Below are 13,960 nucleotides of genomic sequence, written 5' to 3'. Positions count from 1 at the left end.
TCCCTTTGAAGTCCCACTGCCTCATCCTCCCCGCTCCCCGAGGCCCTGGCTCCTGATTTATGGGGTTCCTGAAGCAGTGGCACCTAAATTAGCTCCCACTTCAAAGAGCCAAGAGAGGAGAAGGGCAATAGACAAATAGCCCCGCTAATTGTGGCCATTGATCAACCCCACTGTGGGATGATCAGATAAGGGATGGATAAAGGGGACCATGTCCTCCCAGGGCTTCGCTTCTGAGCCAGTAGCCCCAACAATTTGTCACAATGACTCTCCAGGGTCATTTTTCATAACATCCTTACCTGGTGTGCAGGAGGGCATTTAGCAGCTGCTCTCTAATGAAAAGGTGGGCAAAGAGGCAGGGAATGCAACTGCAAGCAGCCTGACCCTCCTGATGACCCTCCACCCCATGGCTGGGAGACATGGGGAACAAGGAGATTTAGGAAACAAGCTGTGGAGAACAAGGAGATTTGGGGTGCAAGGAGCATCATCTTCTCCACCAAGAGCAAACATGGGGCAGACCCAGCAGCAGGAAGGCAGGAGGCAGGCAGCGCTTCAGCTCCTTTGCCACCTGCTTGGTGATGTGGCACTGAGGGACGAGGTTAGTGGGTATGGTGGGGGTGGTCTGGGGCTGGACTTGGGGATCTGAGAGTTCTCCAAATGGGAGCATCCCCTGGGCAGGGCCGGCACCTGGGGGCTGGGATGGAGCCACGTGACGGCGGTGGGGTTTTTAGGGCCGGCTGCCTGACCCCAGAGCAGTGTGTGGCAGCCCTGGGGGAGACAGGACCACAACAGCACCTCGCCCTGTCCTGCTCACCACAGCCATGTCCCGAGCAGCTGCAGCACAGCTGGGAGAGCTCGATGGCTCAGAAGAGGAGCTGGAGAGGGGGGCTGCACCGCGAGCGTGCTGCAGGCAGGAGATGTGGATTCCTAAGGGGAGGGATGCAACTGCCTGCCTGGGGGACACCGAGGAGATGAAGGTGAGGAAGAGGAGCAGGCCGGCGCGCTCCAAGGCCAGGAGGATGGCAGCCAACGTGCGGGAGCGCAAGAGGATCCTGGACTACAACCAAGCCTTCAACGCCCTGCGGCTGGTCCTTAAGCACGACCTTGGAGGCAAGAGGCTCTCCAAAATCGCCACCCTCCGGAGAGCCATCCACCGCATCGCCGCTCTGTCCCTGTCCTTGCACTGCTGGCCCTGCACCCACTCCGAGTGCCGCAGGCAGGGAGTGCGGGACAGCCGCCTCGTGCCCCCCAGTGCTATGGGTTATGGCTGCTATCCCTCCGAGAGCCAACTCCATTGCTACGAGAGCCTGCAGGAGGATCGCCCAGCAGCCAGCCCTGTGTTTTATCCCGTGGGGAGCCAGCAGAAGCACACAAGCAACCCGCAAGCCATCCCGCTTGCACCGCTCCCCTGGCAGCCGGGCGGGTTGCAGAGCTCTGGCTTCCAATGCCTCCCCATCCACTGAGCCACAGAGCGGGGAGGGCGAGGCAGTGCCGGGAAGGTAACAAAGCGGGGAGTGGGATGGGACTCTGCGTGGGAGCGGTGGGACGTGGAGCTCAGCTGCAGAGCCCAGCAAAGCCTGGAAACTCAGAGCTGGGAGGCGTGGAGGAGGTTGCTTTCTGCTCGAGGAAGGGCCAGCTCTGCAGTTTCTTTTCTTGTGAGGTTTCTCTGCTGGAAATGATGACAATTATTTATTCTCTTTTGCTTGCTTTGTGAGAAAACATGACTTAAAAACCCGGTATTGGGGCACTGGCTGTTACTGTGTGCGAGGTGGACAGATGGTGCGTGTGGATCACACTAAAGCCCCTGGCTCTGGTTCCAGCTGATGAATTAGGAGAGCAGGGGCTGGGAAAGGTTAACTTGGTTGTACTTTTAATGCTAAGCCCATTGGTGCACATATTGGTGCCCATTCAGATTTGTAAGCCTGGACCAGGAGGGAAGAGAGACAGATGTCTGCCTTGGGAAAGCCCGTGCTTCCTCCTGGTGACTGCAAAGTGGCTCTCTGGGATGCTCTGGTACTGAGCTCCTGGCTGGGGACGGGGGGGGGGGGGGGCTCAGCCCTCAGCTCCTCTAGTGCCAGTCCTCCTCCTCCCTTAGTCCCAGGGCGGGGTGGGGGAGCTGGGAGATGAGCCTGGCAGAGGAAAACCTGAAGCAGCCAGGAGAGAGAGCTCTCTGCTCAGCAAAGGATCCTCCTCCAAGCGCTGCCGGTGTGAGACATCTTGGCTTTCATCTCCAGCAGATGTTCCCCTCTCCAGGAGGGCTGCAGCTATGGCTGCTGGAGAATCCTATGTCTCCCATCAGTATCCCCTGCTATGGAGCGAGGCTCTGCCCGCGTCCAGTGCTCATACAGCGGGGTGTGAGCTCAGGAGCACCAGGACCCAGAGATGTGAAAACCAAACCAAACCCACGCCCACCCTAGCACAAATCCCTCTCCACCACAATTCTATTTTCAGTTTTTACCCCACATTTTGGTGTTAAAGCAAAACGGCTGGAAATAGAGGCTCCGAGAGATGAGAGCAGGGGAAAGGCGAAACCCTTCAGCCCATCGAGGCTCTCAGCTTCACGGTTACAGAATGCAGATCCCTTTTCCGTCCGGAGGCTGCGGGGTGGGGGGGTGCTGGGGAGGGGCCGGGGGACAGCGGCTCTTTGGGTACCCGCGGAGTGACAGCGGGAGCGGGGCGGACCCGCAGGTGGCACTCCGCGCCCGGGAATCCCCCGGTAAAGCGGGGAGGGAGAATTGGGAACCGGTGGCGAAGAGCCGCCGTTGGAAGGCGCAGCTCGGTGGGCTGCCACCGTCCTCCCTCCCGCCCCTCGCACCCGCTGCTGCGCCCGGGGATCCGAGCGCGGGGGGCTCCGCGGGGCGGGACGGAACCGCGCGGGGGGGTGGGTGGGAGGATCCCGCGGGGGATTCCCCTCCCGCCTCAGTCCTCCGCATCCGGGCGAGCATCCCCTCCTCGGGAGGAACCGGGCCAACCCGGGGGCGGTGCGCTGCCCCGCTCCTGCCCCGCGGGCAGAGCCCCGTTGGCCCCTCCTCCGGCACGGCCTCCCGCGGGGCGCCGAGCCCCGAGCGCAGAGCGGCGGCGGCGGGGCGAGCTCCGAGCCCGCTCCGCCGGGCCATGGCGAGCGGCGACGTCGCGCCCGCGGGCTCGGGCTCCGGCTCGGGCTCGGGCACGGTGCTGCCCAGCCGCCTCCAGGAGACCGAGAAGCTGCTGGCGGCCACCGAGGGCCGGGAGGGCCTCCGGGGCTCCAAGTCCTTCACGGCCGCGTTGGCCGGCGAGGCGGAGCGCAACGGGCACGGGCTCTCCTACAAGTCGGTGTCGGTCGGGCACCTGGAGGCGGCCCCGCTGTCGCCGTCCCGGCTCAGCCTGGGCAGAGCCTCCTCCACCGCCACCAGCACGGCGGCTCCCGACCAGGGCCGCCCGCGGGACTACCTGGTGCTCGCCATCTTCTCCTGCTTCTGCCCCGTTTGGCCCATCAACGTGGTGGCCCTCGTCTTCTCCATCATGGTGAGTGCGGCCCCGACGGGCGGCACCGGGCTGCGGCGCTGTCCGCGGTGCTGCGGCGGCTCGGGGCGGGGAGCGGCCGGGCGGGGCTCGGAGCTCGGGGCTCAGAGATCGGTTCTTGGGGCTCAGGGCTCGGATCTCGGGGCTTAGAGCTGGAATGTCGGGGCTCAGAGCTCGCTTCTTGGGGCTCACAGCTCGGAAGGGTTGTGCTGCTGCTCCCGTACCTCGACTGGGGCTCTCTGGGTCAGCTCACGGAGGAATGGAGTGGGGCAGCCCGGGCTGTGGGATTCGGGATTTAGGATGTGCGATATGGGATTTGGGATGCGCAATGTGGGGCTTGGAAATACGGGATTTGGAATTCGGAACGCGTGGTTTGGTATTTGGGATGTGGGTTCATTGAGGATGTGGGATTTGGGATGTGGTTTGAGGCACGCCCTGCCCTGACTCCATGCCCTCTCCTCTCCCGGTGTCCATGGGCAGCCCAATTCCCAGCTGGGATGGAGCAGCGAGGCACGGACGAGGGCTCTCCCTCTCTCCACCCCTTAGCAATCCAACCCAACCCTGCAGCAGCGGGGGGACCCGGGCAGGGGGCTCACTCCTGCTCTCAGACACTTCAAAGGGAGGAAGGCTGCACCTGCAGCTCCCACAGTTGTCCCAAAAAAGCAATTTTTCTCCATTAAATATCCCCCACACCTCAGCAAACACACCGACATCAGAGCAGGGGAGAAGAAAGGCAGCCGCCTCCCACTTGTCTCAGCAGAGCCTCGCGAGCATGGCCACCCCCTTCCCCTGCTGCTGCACAGCCCCCGGCCACCCTCCCCACCATGCATTTGCAACGGAGGCAAATCTCATCTTTGAAAATGCTCAGGGAAAGCCATCCCCTGCTCTCCACCCAAAATACAGAGGCGTCATTCCCCCATAGCACAGAACCAGGGATGTGCAGCCGCCCTCAAACCCATGTGGCACCCAGGTACCTCTGTGCTGGGGGGTGGGCAGCCTACCCGCAGTGTGCTGACTTCCCTCTAGCTCTGCAATTGTGTTTTTTCCTTTCCTAAGTCAACGCTTTTTTGCACATGAAAGCTTTGCTGGGCAATAAGCGGCAAGCAGAGAGGGAAGCAAATGAATGCTTTGTGGAGTTAGTGTCTCATAAATCATTCTTTTTTTTCCAAACGCTGCTCTCAGATCCCCATGGGGCCCAGGGCCAGGGGTGGGGAAACAAATAAGCTCCAGCCCCCAGGCCTTTCCTGCTCCTGGTGGCCTTGGGGAAATGAGCAACCTGGGGGCTCCTCCACTGCTCCTGGGGTGCATCTGCTTGGAGAAGAGCAAGAATCCTATGGGAGTGCAGAGCTCACCCAACAGTGCCCAACACCAGGAGCAGATCAGGGGTAGTGAAACACAAAGTGAGAACCCACACCGGGTAAAACAGAGTGCCCCAAATCCATACTGCTGCTACAGAGTGGTGTGGGAGAAGTCAAACTGTGTGTTATTCATGTAAATGGTGCATTCATCTATCTCAGTCTGGCGGTGATTTATACCTCCCTTGGAATGTTTTCTTCAACCAAATGCAAGTGTGGAGGATTAATGACTGATTCTGAGTAGCGGGTGGCACTCAGCAGAGCACATCCAAAGCCAGTTCATAAACGGAGAGAGGCTGCGGCCATTCGTCTTTCTGTCCCTGGGACTGGCACAGGATGGCTCTCCTGATGGCACTCACCTGGCTCCATGCATTTTGCTGTGGGTCCCTTCCAGCCCCAGCTCTGTGCTGGGCCGTGTTCCCTAAAAGCTTCCCCGTGATACCAAGTCCCTTAGCACCATGCTGGCACGTTGCCCTTTGGGGCTCCTCTGCGTCTCGATTAATAAAGAAAATGGTCATGGTTTTATGGAGAAAGAAAATCATAGGGTGGCTGATAGGAAGCAGTTATAATCAAACCGTTCCAATGAATAATATATGTGCAGTACCAAATGCTTGCTAAACACGCCACGCTGATGCTGATGTATTTTTCAGAATTGTTCAGGATAAACGATCACTAAACACTTCCAGAAGCTGTAGTGATAAATATGTCGAATCTGTTAGCCCATATATTTTCCTTGGAAGACAGCTAGAGCTGCAAATATGTTTCACCGCAATCTAACCCACACCCTGCAAAAACATTACACTTGGTTACAAACATCTGAGCCTATAAAAATCCCAAATGCCGGGAGCTGTCAGCGAGCAGCTCAGGGACCCCATCAATCCCTGCATGGCTGTGTTCTCCCCTGTCCCTCTGCACCATCCCATGGGGCTTCATTTCCTCCCCTCCTGCTCTACAATGCAAACAAGCTCTTGGCTGCGTACCGCTGATTTTGGGGGTTGTCTGCCAGGTGTGCTGCAGGGAACCAAAGGGAATGAGGTTTTGAGCTCATCACCAGCGCAATGTTTTGGCCATGTGATGCCAGATCGCCGTTTATGGGGTGATGCAAGCTGAGGGCAGTGTAGGTAATGGAGCTGCATGGAGTTGGAGCTGTGCTGGCTCTCCCAGCTGCTCATTTTCTTTTGTTTTCAACACAAGAAAGCTCACACATGGTGCAGTGCATCTGAGATGCGTATTTTTGGAAAGGAAAGTGCAATTGTTTGATACTTTTCCATCCTTAATTCTTACTTCTTCTTTGCCCACATTGCTTCTCTCCCCTATGCCTTTTCCCCACTCCAAGCCTCCCCAGACAGCTGAGAACACTACCAATGGGCCTTATAGCTCCTTATCTTATTTCCCTCCCTCCCAAGCCCTTCTCAGTTGGTTCCGCTGAAGGCTCCAGCTCCAACTCTCAGGGCTCCCTCCATCCCCTATGGACTGCAGACCACCAGTGACTGCCTTCGCCATCCCAGCCCCCAGTTAATGAATTACTTTGGGGACCAAAGTCCCAAATTCCAGTTGTTGTTTTTTTTTTTTCCCCATAAAAGCTCCAGAGAGGGGTGGTTGTTGCTGGTCAGTGCCTCCCATCCCAGCCTGGGGACCTCTCATCCAAATGCAGACCTGAACCCATTCATCGCCATCCTACCCATGGGGAGCAGGGGACAACCAATTGGCCGAGATCCAATCCATGTCCCTTGGTGGCGCAGCTGATGAATTTTGGGGCTGCAGTCTCTCTCAGGAGCCTCTCTCTATGCTTCCCCCCAGTCACGGAACAGCGGGCAGCAGGGGGATATGGATGGAGCCCGGCGCCTGGGCCGCATGGCCCGCCTGCTCAGCATCGTCTCCATCGTGCTGGGGACCATCATCATCGTGCTCTACGTCTCGCTCAGCGTCCGAGGTAACGTCTTCTCATTTCCCCGACTCAAGCAGAGACCTCTCCTTTTTCTCCCCTGTCCATGGGGCTCCTTGGGCAGTTTATGGAACACCTCTGCCCATAGGACACATCATTCCCACTCAGCAGGAGGCACTGAGCACTGCTATGCTGGGCTGATACGTCCACCACCAACAGCACACATGCAATACATCCCAGAGAAGGGGCTGCTTGCAGCAGGAGTAGGACCGGAATTTGAGGTCCTCCTCTACTATCCCATATAAGATCCCCCAGGCAAAAAGTGTTTTGGCTATAACCCAAGGACTTACCTTAGTGAGGCTGAGGTGGGTTTCTGTAATGGGATAAAAACAAAGGGACAGAGGCCACGACTCAGCCTGCCCAGTAGTGCCATCCCTGCGTATGTGGGGACCTTCCCAACCACAAAGCCACCTTCTCAGAGCACCTGGGGACATGGGAATGTCACATCTCGCCCACTCCATGACCCAAACCCCAAAGGCATCAGGGGCGTCTCTGCTGGAAGCTGCCCTAAGACCTTCTTTCTCTTTTACAGTTTCCTAGAAGACGTAGCATGCAAATACCTCGAAGAGGAGGAAGACAGCGCTCCTTTTGGGGTTTTTTTACTTTCAGCCTTGCAACAAAAACTTGTGACAGCGGAGCCCGTCTGGAGGAATGTGCGTGGCTGCTCCACTGCCTTTTGGGGACGAGCGGGGATGGGCACACGGCGAGGGGATGAGGGACAAGAACTGGATATGAGCAGAGAGGAGAAGGGGAAATCCACTACCTCATTCCCCTCCAACGGGGCGGGGAGACCACGCTGGGGGATGGACAGGAGGAGGAGGAGGAGGGAGATTCCAGACCGAAGCTCCTTTGAAGGAAAACCTAAGGACGGACCGCGGCATTTTGAGGAATCCTCCTAAGAATTTTGGCACTGTCGTTTTGGGGGTTTGTTGGTTTTTAAATCATCGAATTCTCTGTCTCTGCAAAAACAAAGAAACAAAGAAACAAAACAAAAAACACCCAAAAGCTCAAACTGCCACCGGAAGCGGAGCGGTGTTCCATGCATGAGGAGGGTGAGCTGCAGAGCGCGGCAGTGCTCGGAGACACGGTGGGTGCTTTTGTATTTTTGATGAAAAAAAAAAGAAAAAGACAAAAAAGAGACAATGACCATTTGCATGCCTTTGGGAATGTTCTCCATGTCTGCTCATCCATCCACGCCCCTCCATCGCTCGCGGATGTCAGGGCTGGCGGAGCAGGGCGCTGCTGCATGGGAGCGCGGCGCTAACGGAAGGGATCACGCTTTCTCTGTGCAACCACACATTTCCTTCTCCATGCACCCAAAGTGAGGTTAATGCCACCGATGCTGAGCACAGGTCCTGGTTAACCCGCAGCGGCAGCACTGAGGAGCAGAGCCCTCCTTCCTGCTGGGTCGTGTTCATCACACAGGAGCGGCAGCAAAATCCGGCCCTATGGCTGTGCTCATCAACCCTCACCCCTTTGGGCTCCAACTGAGGGCTCCGGGGGACCTTCAGAGGGATGGAGGAGTTCAGAGTCGTGCTCTTCTCATTACCCCTCTTCTGCACCACTGGAGCGTGCTGGGCTCGGGTCCACGAGTATTATTATTTTTTAACGTTTTGTATTTAACAACATGTAAAGAATGCTGACTTTTTTCTCCCCGTGATCTTCACAAGCCCCGCTGCTCCCAGCCAAGTCTTCCACGCCATACAGCCCCATCCAACATCCCTGTTCCCACTGTGGGCTGATGCTGGTGTTGGCATTTCATTTGGCCATGTGGACTGCACAAGGTTCCCGTTGCTGTACGTTTGCAGATGGCTCCTAGCTGTGCCCATTGGCTTTGTGTTGGCCAAGCCTTCCTTTTAGCAAAACTTCACAGGCATAGTTTGAAATTACAGACGTGGGAGCTGCACCCACAGTCTGCCCTGGGATGTGGGGTGTTTTTGGGGCATGCTACCTGGAAGACCCCCAAACCAAATCCAACACATCCAAGGGCTTTGTCTATGTGGGAGCTGCTGTACATCGTGGTGCACCGGGAGGAGCCCCCGAGCACCTCTGTGCTTGCGTCCTTCCTAAACTGGTGGGCATGGGGCACGTGGGGAGGCAGCAGGGAGAGCTGCTGTACCATAAATCCCCGTACCATAGGGATGTAGATGGGACCGTTCTCTTGTCATTTGTTTAGTTGCTCCTTGTCACAGGGTTTCCTTTGGGTAGAGGTAATCTTAACACAGGGGAGCCAAATCCCTGCACCCACTGTTATGTTTTTCTTTACATTCAAAGGGGCTGCAGGGACTCAGAGCAATAGTATGGTACTACAGCACTTTCCTGGGCTGCCTCCCCACCCGCCCCTTTGCCTGCGCTTTATTGCAAACTGTGAGCTTCTGAAAACGGACCAAATTCTCCTCCTACCTTTTGCAACTCATTTCTTGCACGCTCAGGGCTGGAGAAGCTCTGTGCTCGGCTGTGTGCAGAGCCCATTGTCACCTGATCCCCTGTTCCCCTTGGAGGAGGGATCCCCGAGGATGAGATGGGTCAGCGCATGGGGGAAACTGCAGCCCTTGAGAGCACCAAATGGAGGATGGAATGCTGCCCTGGCATTACACAAAGCCTTCCAGCTCACGGCCCGAAGTGCTTCGCCATGGCTGCAGCCCCGCGGTGAGGGCTGCGCTATTCTCATCGCACAGATGGCAAAGTTGCTCCAAGTCACGTGTGCCCGCAGCTCAGAAAAGAAAACAGTTCTTCTTTCTCCTCCTCACCATAAATAGGAGGGAATGCATCCTTCCTTTGAATCTGATGCTTCCAGAGGGCTCTGTGCAAGCCGGGACCACCTCGAGGATGCACAGAGCAGTGCTGGAGGGGCAGCGGAGGCACCAGACCCCATCTGAGCACAGGAGAGAGCAACAACTTTCCAAAAAAAGACCCATAAAACACAAAGACCCCTCAACTCCTTCCCTTTTTCCATCCCTTTCTGGCTAGATGCAATTGCACCACCCTGCACTCTTCAGTACATCTCTGTGGTCCTCATCCCACACTTAGACACAGTCGAACGTCTCTACAGCCACACAAAACGTTTTCCTTCCTTGCAACCCAACTCCTGTGCGGTGCCAGAAGGCTCCCAGGACCAACCGGAGCCTTTTCCCACTCTCCATTGAGCTCCCTGTGTGGTCTGCAGCCCCATCCTGCATGCAGCTTTTGCTGTGGGACTCTCTAGGAGCCGCTCTCTGCAGCACTGTGGTTTCAGCCAGGATCTTTGTGGGATGCAGCGGCCGTGGGGCAGAAGGGATGCACAGCACTCAGTGTCCAACTGCTGACTGCTGGTGGAGGGGACCAGGAGGGTTTTAGCACTAAGGGAGGAAAATGACAGAAGAGCTTTCCCAGTTTGCTGTATTGGTGGCGATTTCCCTTTTCCTAATCATTGCCCTCCTTTCCAGTTGCTGCCAATTAAACGCCAACCCCATTCCTGTTCAGTCCGAGCCCAGGATGGGGCTGAGCCGCCCCTATGGGCTGCTCCCATCACCTCATCCCCAGCGCCCCCAGCCCCATCGCAGCACTTGGCCGCTCACTGCTGCCCAACATGAACTGATTGCAGATTGAAGGACCATTGTTTTCTTTCTATGTGCACTCTTTCATTTCAGCAAAGGCAAAATCTCCCACGCTTGGGGACAAGCCAAGGGGTTCGGGGAGGGGGGAAGCAGCCTTTTCAAAGCAGGGGGTGTCCCAGGGCACAGCCCCAGTCCTCGGAGCCCAGCTGGGGGGGCGCTCAGTGATGCCGTGGACACTCTGGGAATTGCCTTGCTGGTCGATGTTTCTTTTTCTGCGGGATGATATGATGTACCTTATATACTTCCTTTGTATTTCTTGGCATGAGAAAAGAATTAAAATGTAACATGCATGGTCAAAGCCGGACTCGCTTCTTCTGTCTGAATGAGAACAATATATCAAACTGAAACGGCTCGTTTAATTATTGCTCCCCATTCCGAGAGCAGTGCGGCGTTTTGGCTGTGGTGGCACCGCCAACCAACCCTCACCTCTGCAAATCTGCAGCTCTGCATTCTGCACAGCCAATGAGGGGAGAGTGCAGACACATTCCAAACCCAAATCCTCAAATTATTGATCAAAACCGCAGATCTCCTGAATGGGCGGCCACCCTGCGCAGCCTCCTCCACCCCCTCATTCCTATCCCAAGTGGTGGCTGCAGGAAGGAGCCCAGCAAAGCTTTGGGCTGTTGGTAGGCAGCGGTAGGACCAATTCCTTCTTTTCTTTCTCAAAAGACAAAAGCTACAGTTGTGGTCTGGGGATCCATCACCCGCATTTCATACCACGAGGCTCTGCCTGAACAGTCCTGCAGCGCGCAGCCCAGCCCAAGCACCTCCATGCCCTTCCCCTTTATCACAACACCATCTCCCACTGGGCTCTGCACCACGCTAAGACATTTTGAACGCATTAACCCTCTTTCTTTGCCATGTCCAGAATTTTTCCAGCGTGAATCCCATCACCCACAGAGTGCTCCCTCCGCTGGGCGCAGCCACGGCACCAACCACGGCCCCGGAGCAGTGGGCAGATGGAGCTCCAGACCTCAGAGGTGGGAGCTGACGGCCTCTGCTCTGCTGTTTTGCTAAGGAGGGGGCAGTGCCAAGAGCTTTCACTCCTGTTTTATTAATACGCTGCTCTGATGGCTCATGTATAATAGATAGGAGAAGGAACAGCGAGAGGTTTGAATCCCATTTCCGCGTGGATATGGTTCTCACTGAGCACCATAGGCTTTCCATTCACCTCTAATGAGTTTGTGTGAGGTTTGGGGGTTCAGGTGAAGGACACGAAGTCGGTCACCGCTTCCCCGGCCGCCTTCCATGGGAGCTCCCAATGGAACACGGGGAGATGTCCGGATTTGCTCTGGCACCCATAACTCAGCACTCAGCCCTTTCCTTCTGCTGGCTGCTGTCGGATCTCCAGGTTTCCTAAAGTAGAGCTGTGGGGATTCTCCCTGAGCTGAGCGCAGAGATGTGACGACCAATGGCCCTCATTGCCTCCACTGTGCAGGGCGGTTGGAGCTGCTGAAGGACTCCTCACCTTACGAGGCTGTAACAGAGGGGGGAATGGAGCCTTCCCAGCAAAACGCCTCCTGCTGAGCTCACGGGGATGGCTGACTTTGGGCTGCGGGTCCTAAAGAATCTCTCCCGTTATTTGGTCTCAGGTTCCATTCCTCAAAGCCTGTTTCTTATACCCTTCCCAGCTCTGAACACCCAAACCCATGCAGCAGTATCCCTCATCCCCACTCCTTCCTCCTCCTCCCCCCTCCTCCCACAGCAGTACAGAGCTGAAGTATTCCTGGATGGGAACAGATGAACTCATTCATCCCCCAAACGTGAGCTTTGTTTCTCCTTTATACGTTCCTAAACCAGAATAGAGGTTGGAAAGTCTTCGCATTCCCCCAATAAACCTGGGAACCCAGGAATAGCATCCTGCCGTCCCCCTGCCCCGCTCTGGATGCGCCACGGGCTGAACACTGATTTGGGACGGGCATTGCTGGGGGTTGGCAGCCCCCTCCAGCCCTTGACATAAGGCTGTCACAGTCTGACTCACCGCCCCACCTCGGTGATGGCTGTGGGTAAATTTAGCACTGGTGACACACGCCTGACCCAGAGGGAACTCCGCTTATAGCGCAGTGGGGAAACCGCCCGCATCCCCCCGCGCTGTGCCACCGGAGCACCGGGACGCACCACCCCACCTCACACCTGCCCTGACGACACGTCCTTCTGCTGCACAGTTACTCTGGGATGGAGTCAATTTTTGTGCTGCCGCCGCTCAGTGCTTTCTGGGGCTCCTCGTAGTTCCTTTTTTCCCACCTGCGCTGTTCCTGCAGAGCTCTGAGCGAAGGCAGCCGTACGAATGTGATGGCTCAGCAGCACGGCACCAACACAGCCAGCTCAGCACGGGGCTGGGGAGCAGCCCGTGTGCCTGGGCAGTGCTCAAAGGAAGTTTCCACTACACAAACAGCAGCAAAATGGGACCTGTGGGGTCTGCAATGTGCAGCAAGAGGCCACCAGATCCTCCCAGAGCATCTTCACCAAGACACAAGCTGAAGGATTCTGATACCTCTTCCAAGAGCACCGCGTGGGATGGGGGTAGGCAGGGAGGGTGAGAAGCAGCATCCAAAGAGGCTGCAATCTGCCTTCCAGCACTGCTGAGCGGACACTGCACCGTGCATTGGGGTGAGGATTCAGACAGGCCTCAGTGGCGGTTCTGAAGAAGAAAACACAGTGAGAAGACCACAAATGCTGCTCCAAATGGTGGAGGGACTCCGATTGCAGCCAGACCTCTCCTCCTTTACGAGCAGCGCTACCAAAAGTGGGTTAGCAGAGCCTCAGTATCCCATTAGGAGCAGGGAAGGGTGACAGGAAATGGAGGAGCTGAGCACACACAGCAGGCAGTGCTGGGAGGTGCATGGTTAAAAATGTATCTCTGGCGCTTGTGCCACTATAAATTATTGACTGCACGGGGAGCTGGAAAAAAGGATTCAACCCCATTAATAATTTACTTCCTAATCCAAACGAAGATGGAATTTTATGCACCACTTATTACCAGTGCAGCAACTGGGAAAACGAATGGCGCTTCCCGTCTGCAGGCAGAACAGCCTCTGTGCATCCAGAATGCTCCCAGAGTCGGCTCTCCAGGCACGAACACCCAAAGCTGCCCTGAAGGAAGAACTGCTCACCACCAGCAGTCTGCAGGCACATGAGGGATGCATGGATTCACCATTACTGCACGTCCCCCCAGGCTGAGGCTCGTGCAGGGACAGCTCCCGGCCAACAGCCACACTTTCTGTGGGTGCCGTTGTGAGACGCAGTGGTCCATGGCTGTGGGTTTCCACACTCCAGGTGCAGGTTCGTGCCTGGTGTTGTGCTGTGAGGAGGGAGCAAAGGAACCAAACCACGGAGAAGTGGATTAAAAAAGGGGAAGAGAAACACCTCCTACAGTCCGTCAGCTCCACGTCGGCCCAAGTTTGGGCACGCATTTGGGAATCCATGCTTTAAATGATGGATATATGCCAAAACCTTCATAGAGCTCACCTTGAGAGAAACCCATGGTGGCACAGAAGCACAGAACAAAGCCATGTGCACATCCAGGGTCAACGCCAAACTGCAGAGATGAGCTCTGCAATGTCTGC

At 56.5% G+C, this 13,960-nt stretch overlaps 2 protein-coding genes across 2 annotated transcripts; both read left to right on the top strand.

The window, feature by feature from the left end:
* The first annotated feature begins 751 nt into the window (after window positions 1–751).
* On the top strand, window positions 752–1,994 carry BHLHA9 (basic helix-loop-helix family member a9). Its single transcript, XM_040650456.2, has one exon. The coding sequence runs from the start codon at window positions 819–821 to the stop codon at window positions 1,458–1,460; it is 642 nt and encodes a 213-aa protein (XP_040506390.1). The 5' UTR covers window positions 752–818; the 3' UTR covers window positions 1,461–1,994.
* A 1,072-nt stretch (window positions 1,995–3,066) lies between these two features.
* Window positions 3,067–10,692, top strand: TUSC5 (tumor suppressor candidate 5). The gene is made up of 3 exons (XM_015296109.4): window positions 3,067–3,501; window positions 6,654–6,786; window positions 7,331–10,692. Exons 1-3 carry the CDS (start codon window positions 3,112–3,114, stop codon window positions 7,336–7,338), a joined length of 531 nt encoding a protein of 176 aa, XP_015151595.1. The 5' UTR covers window positions 3,067–3,111; the 3' UTR covers window positions 7,339–10,692.
* The last annotated feature ends 3,268 nt before the right edge of the window (window positions 10,693–13,960 follow it).

This window comes from Gallus gallus, chromosome 19 (assembly GCF_016699485.2).
Source record: "Gallus gallus isolate bGalGal1 chromosome 19, bGalGal1.mat.broiler.GRCg7b, whole genome shotgun sequence".
In the NCBI taxonomy this organism is placed as follows: domain Eukaryota; kingdom Metazoa; phylum Chordata; class Aves; order Galliformes; family Phasianidae; genus Gallus; species Gallus gallus.
This window is presented reverse-complemented; position numbering and strand designations above follow the sequence as displayed.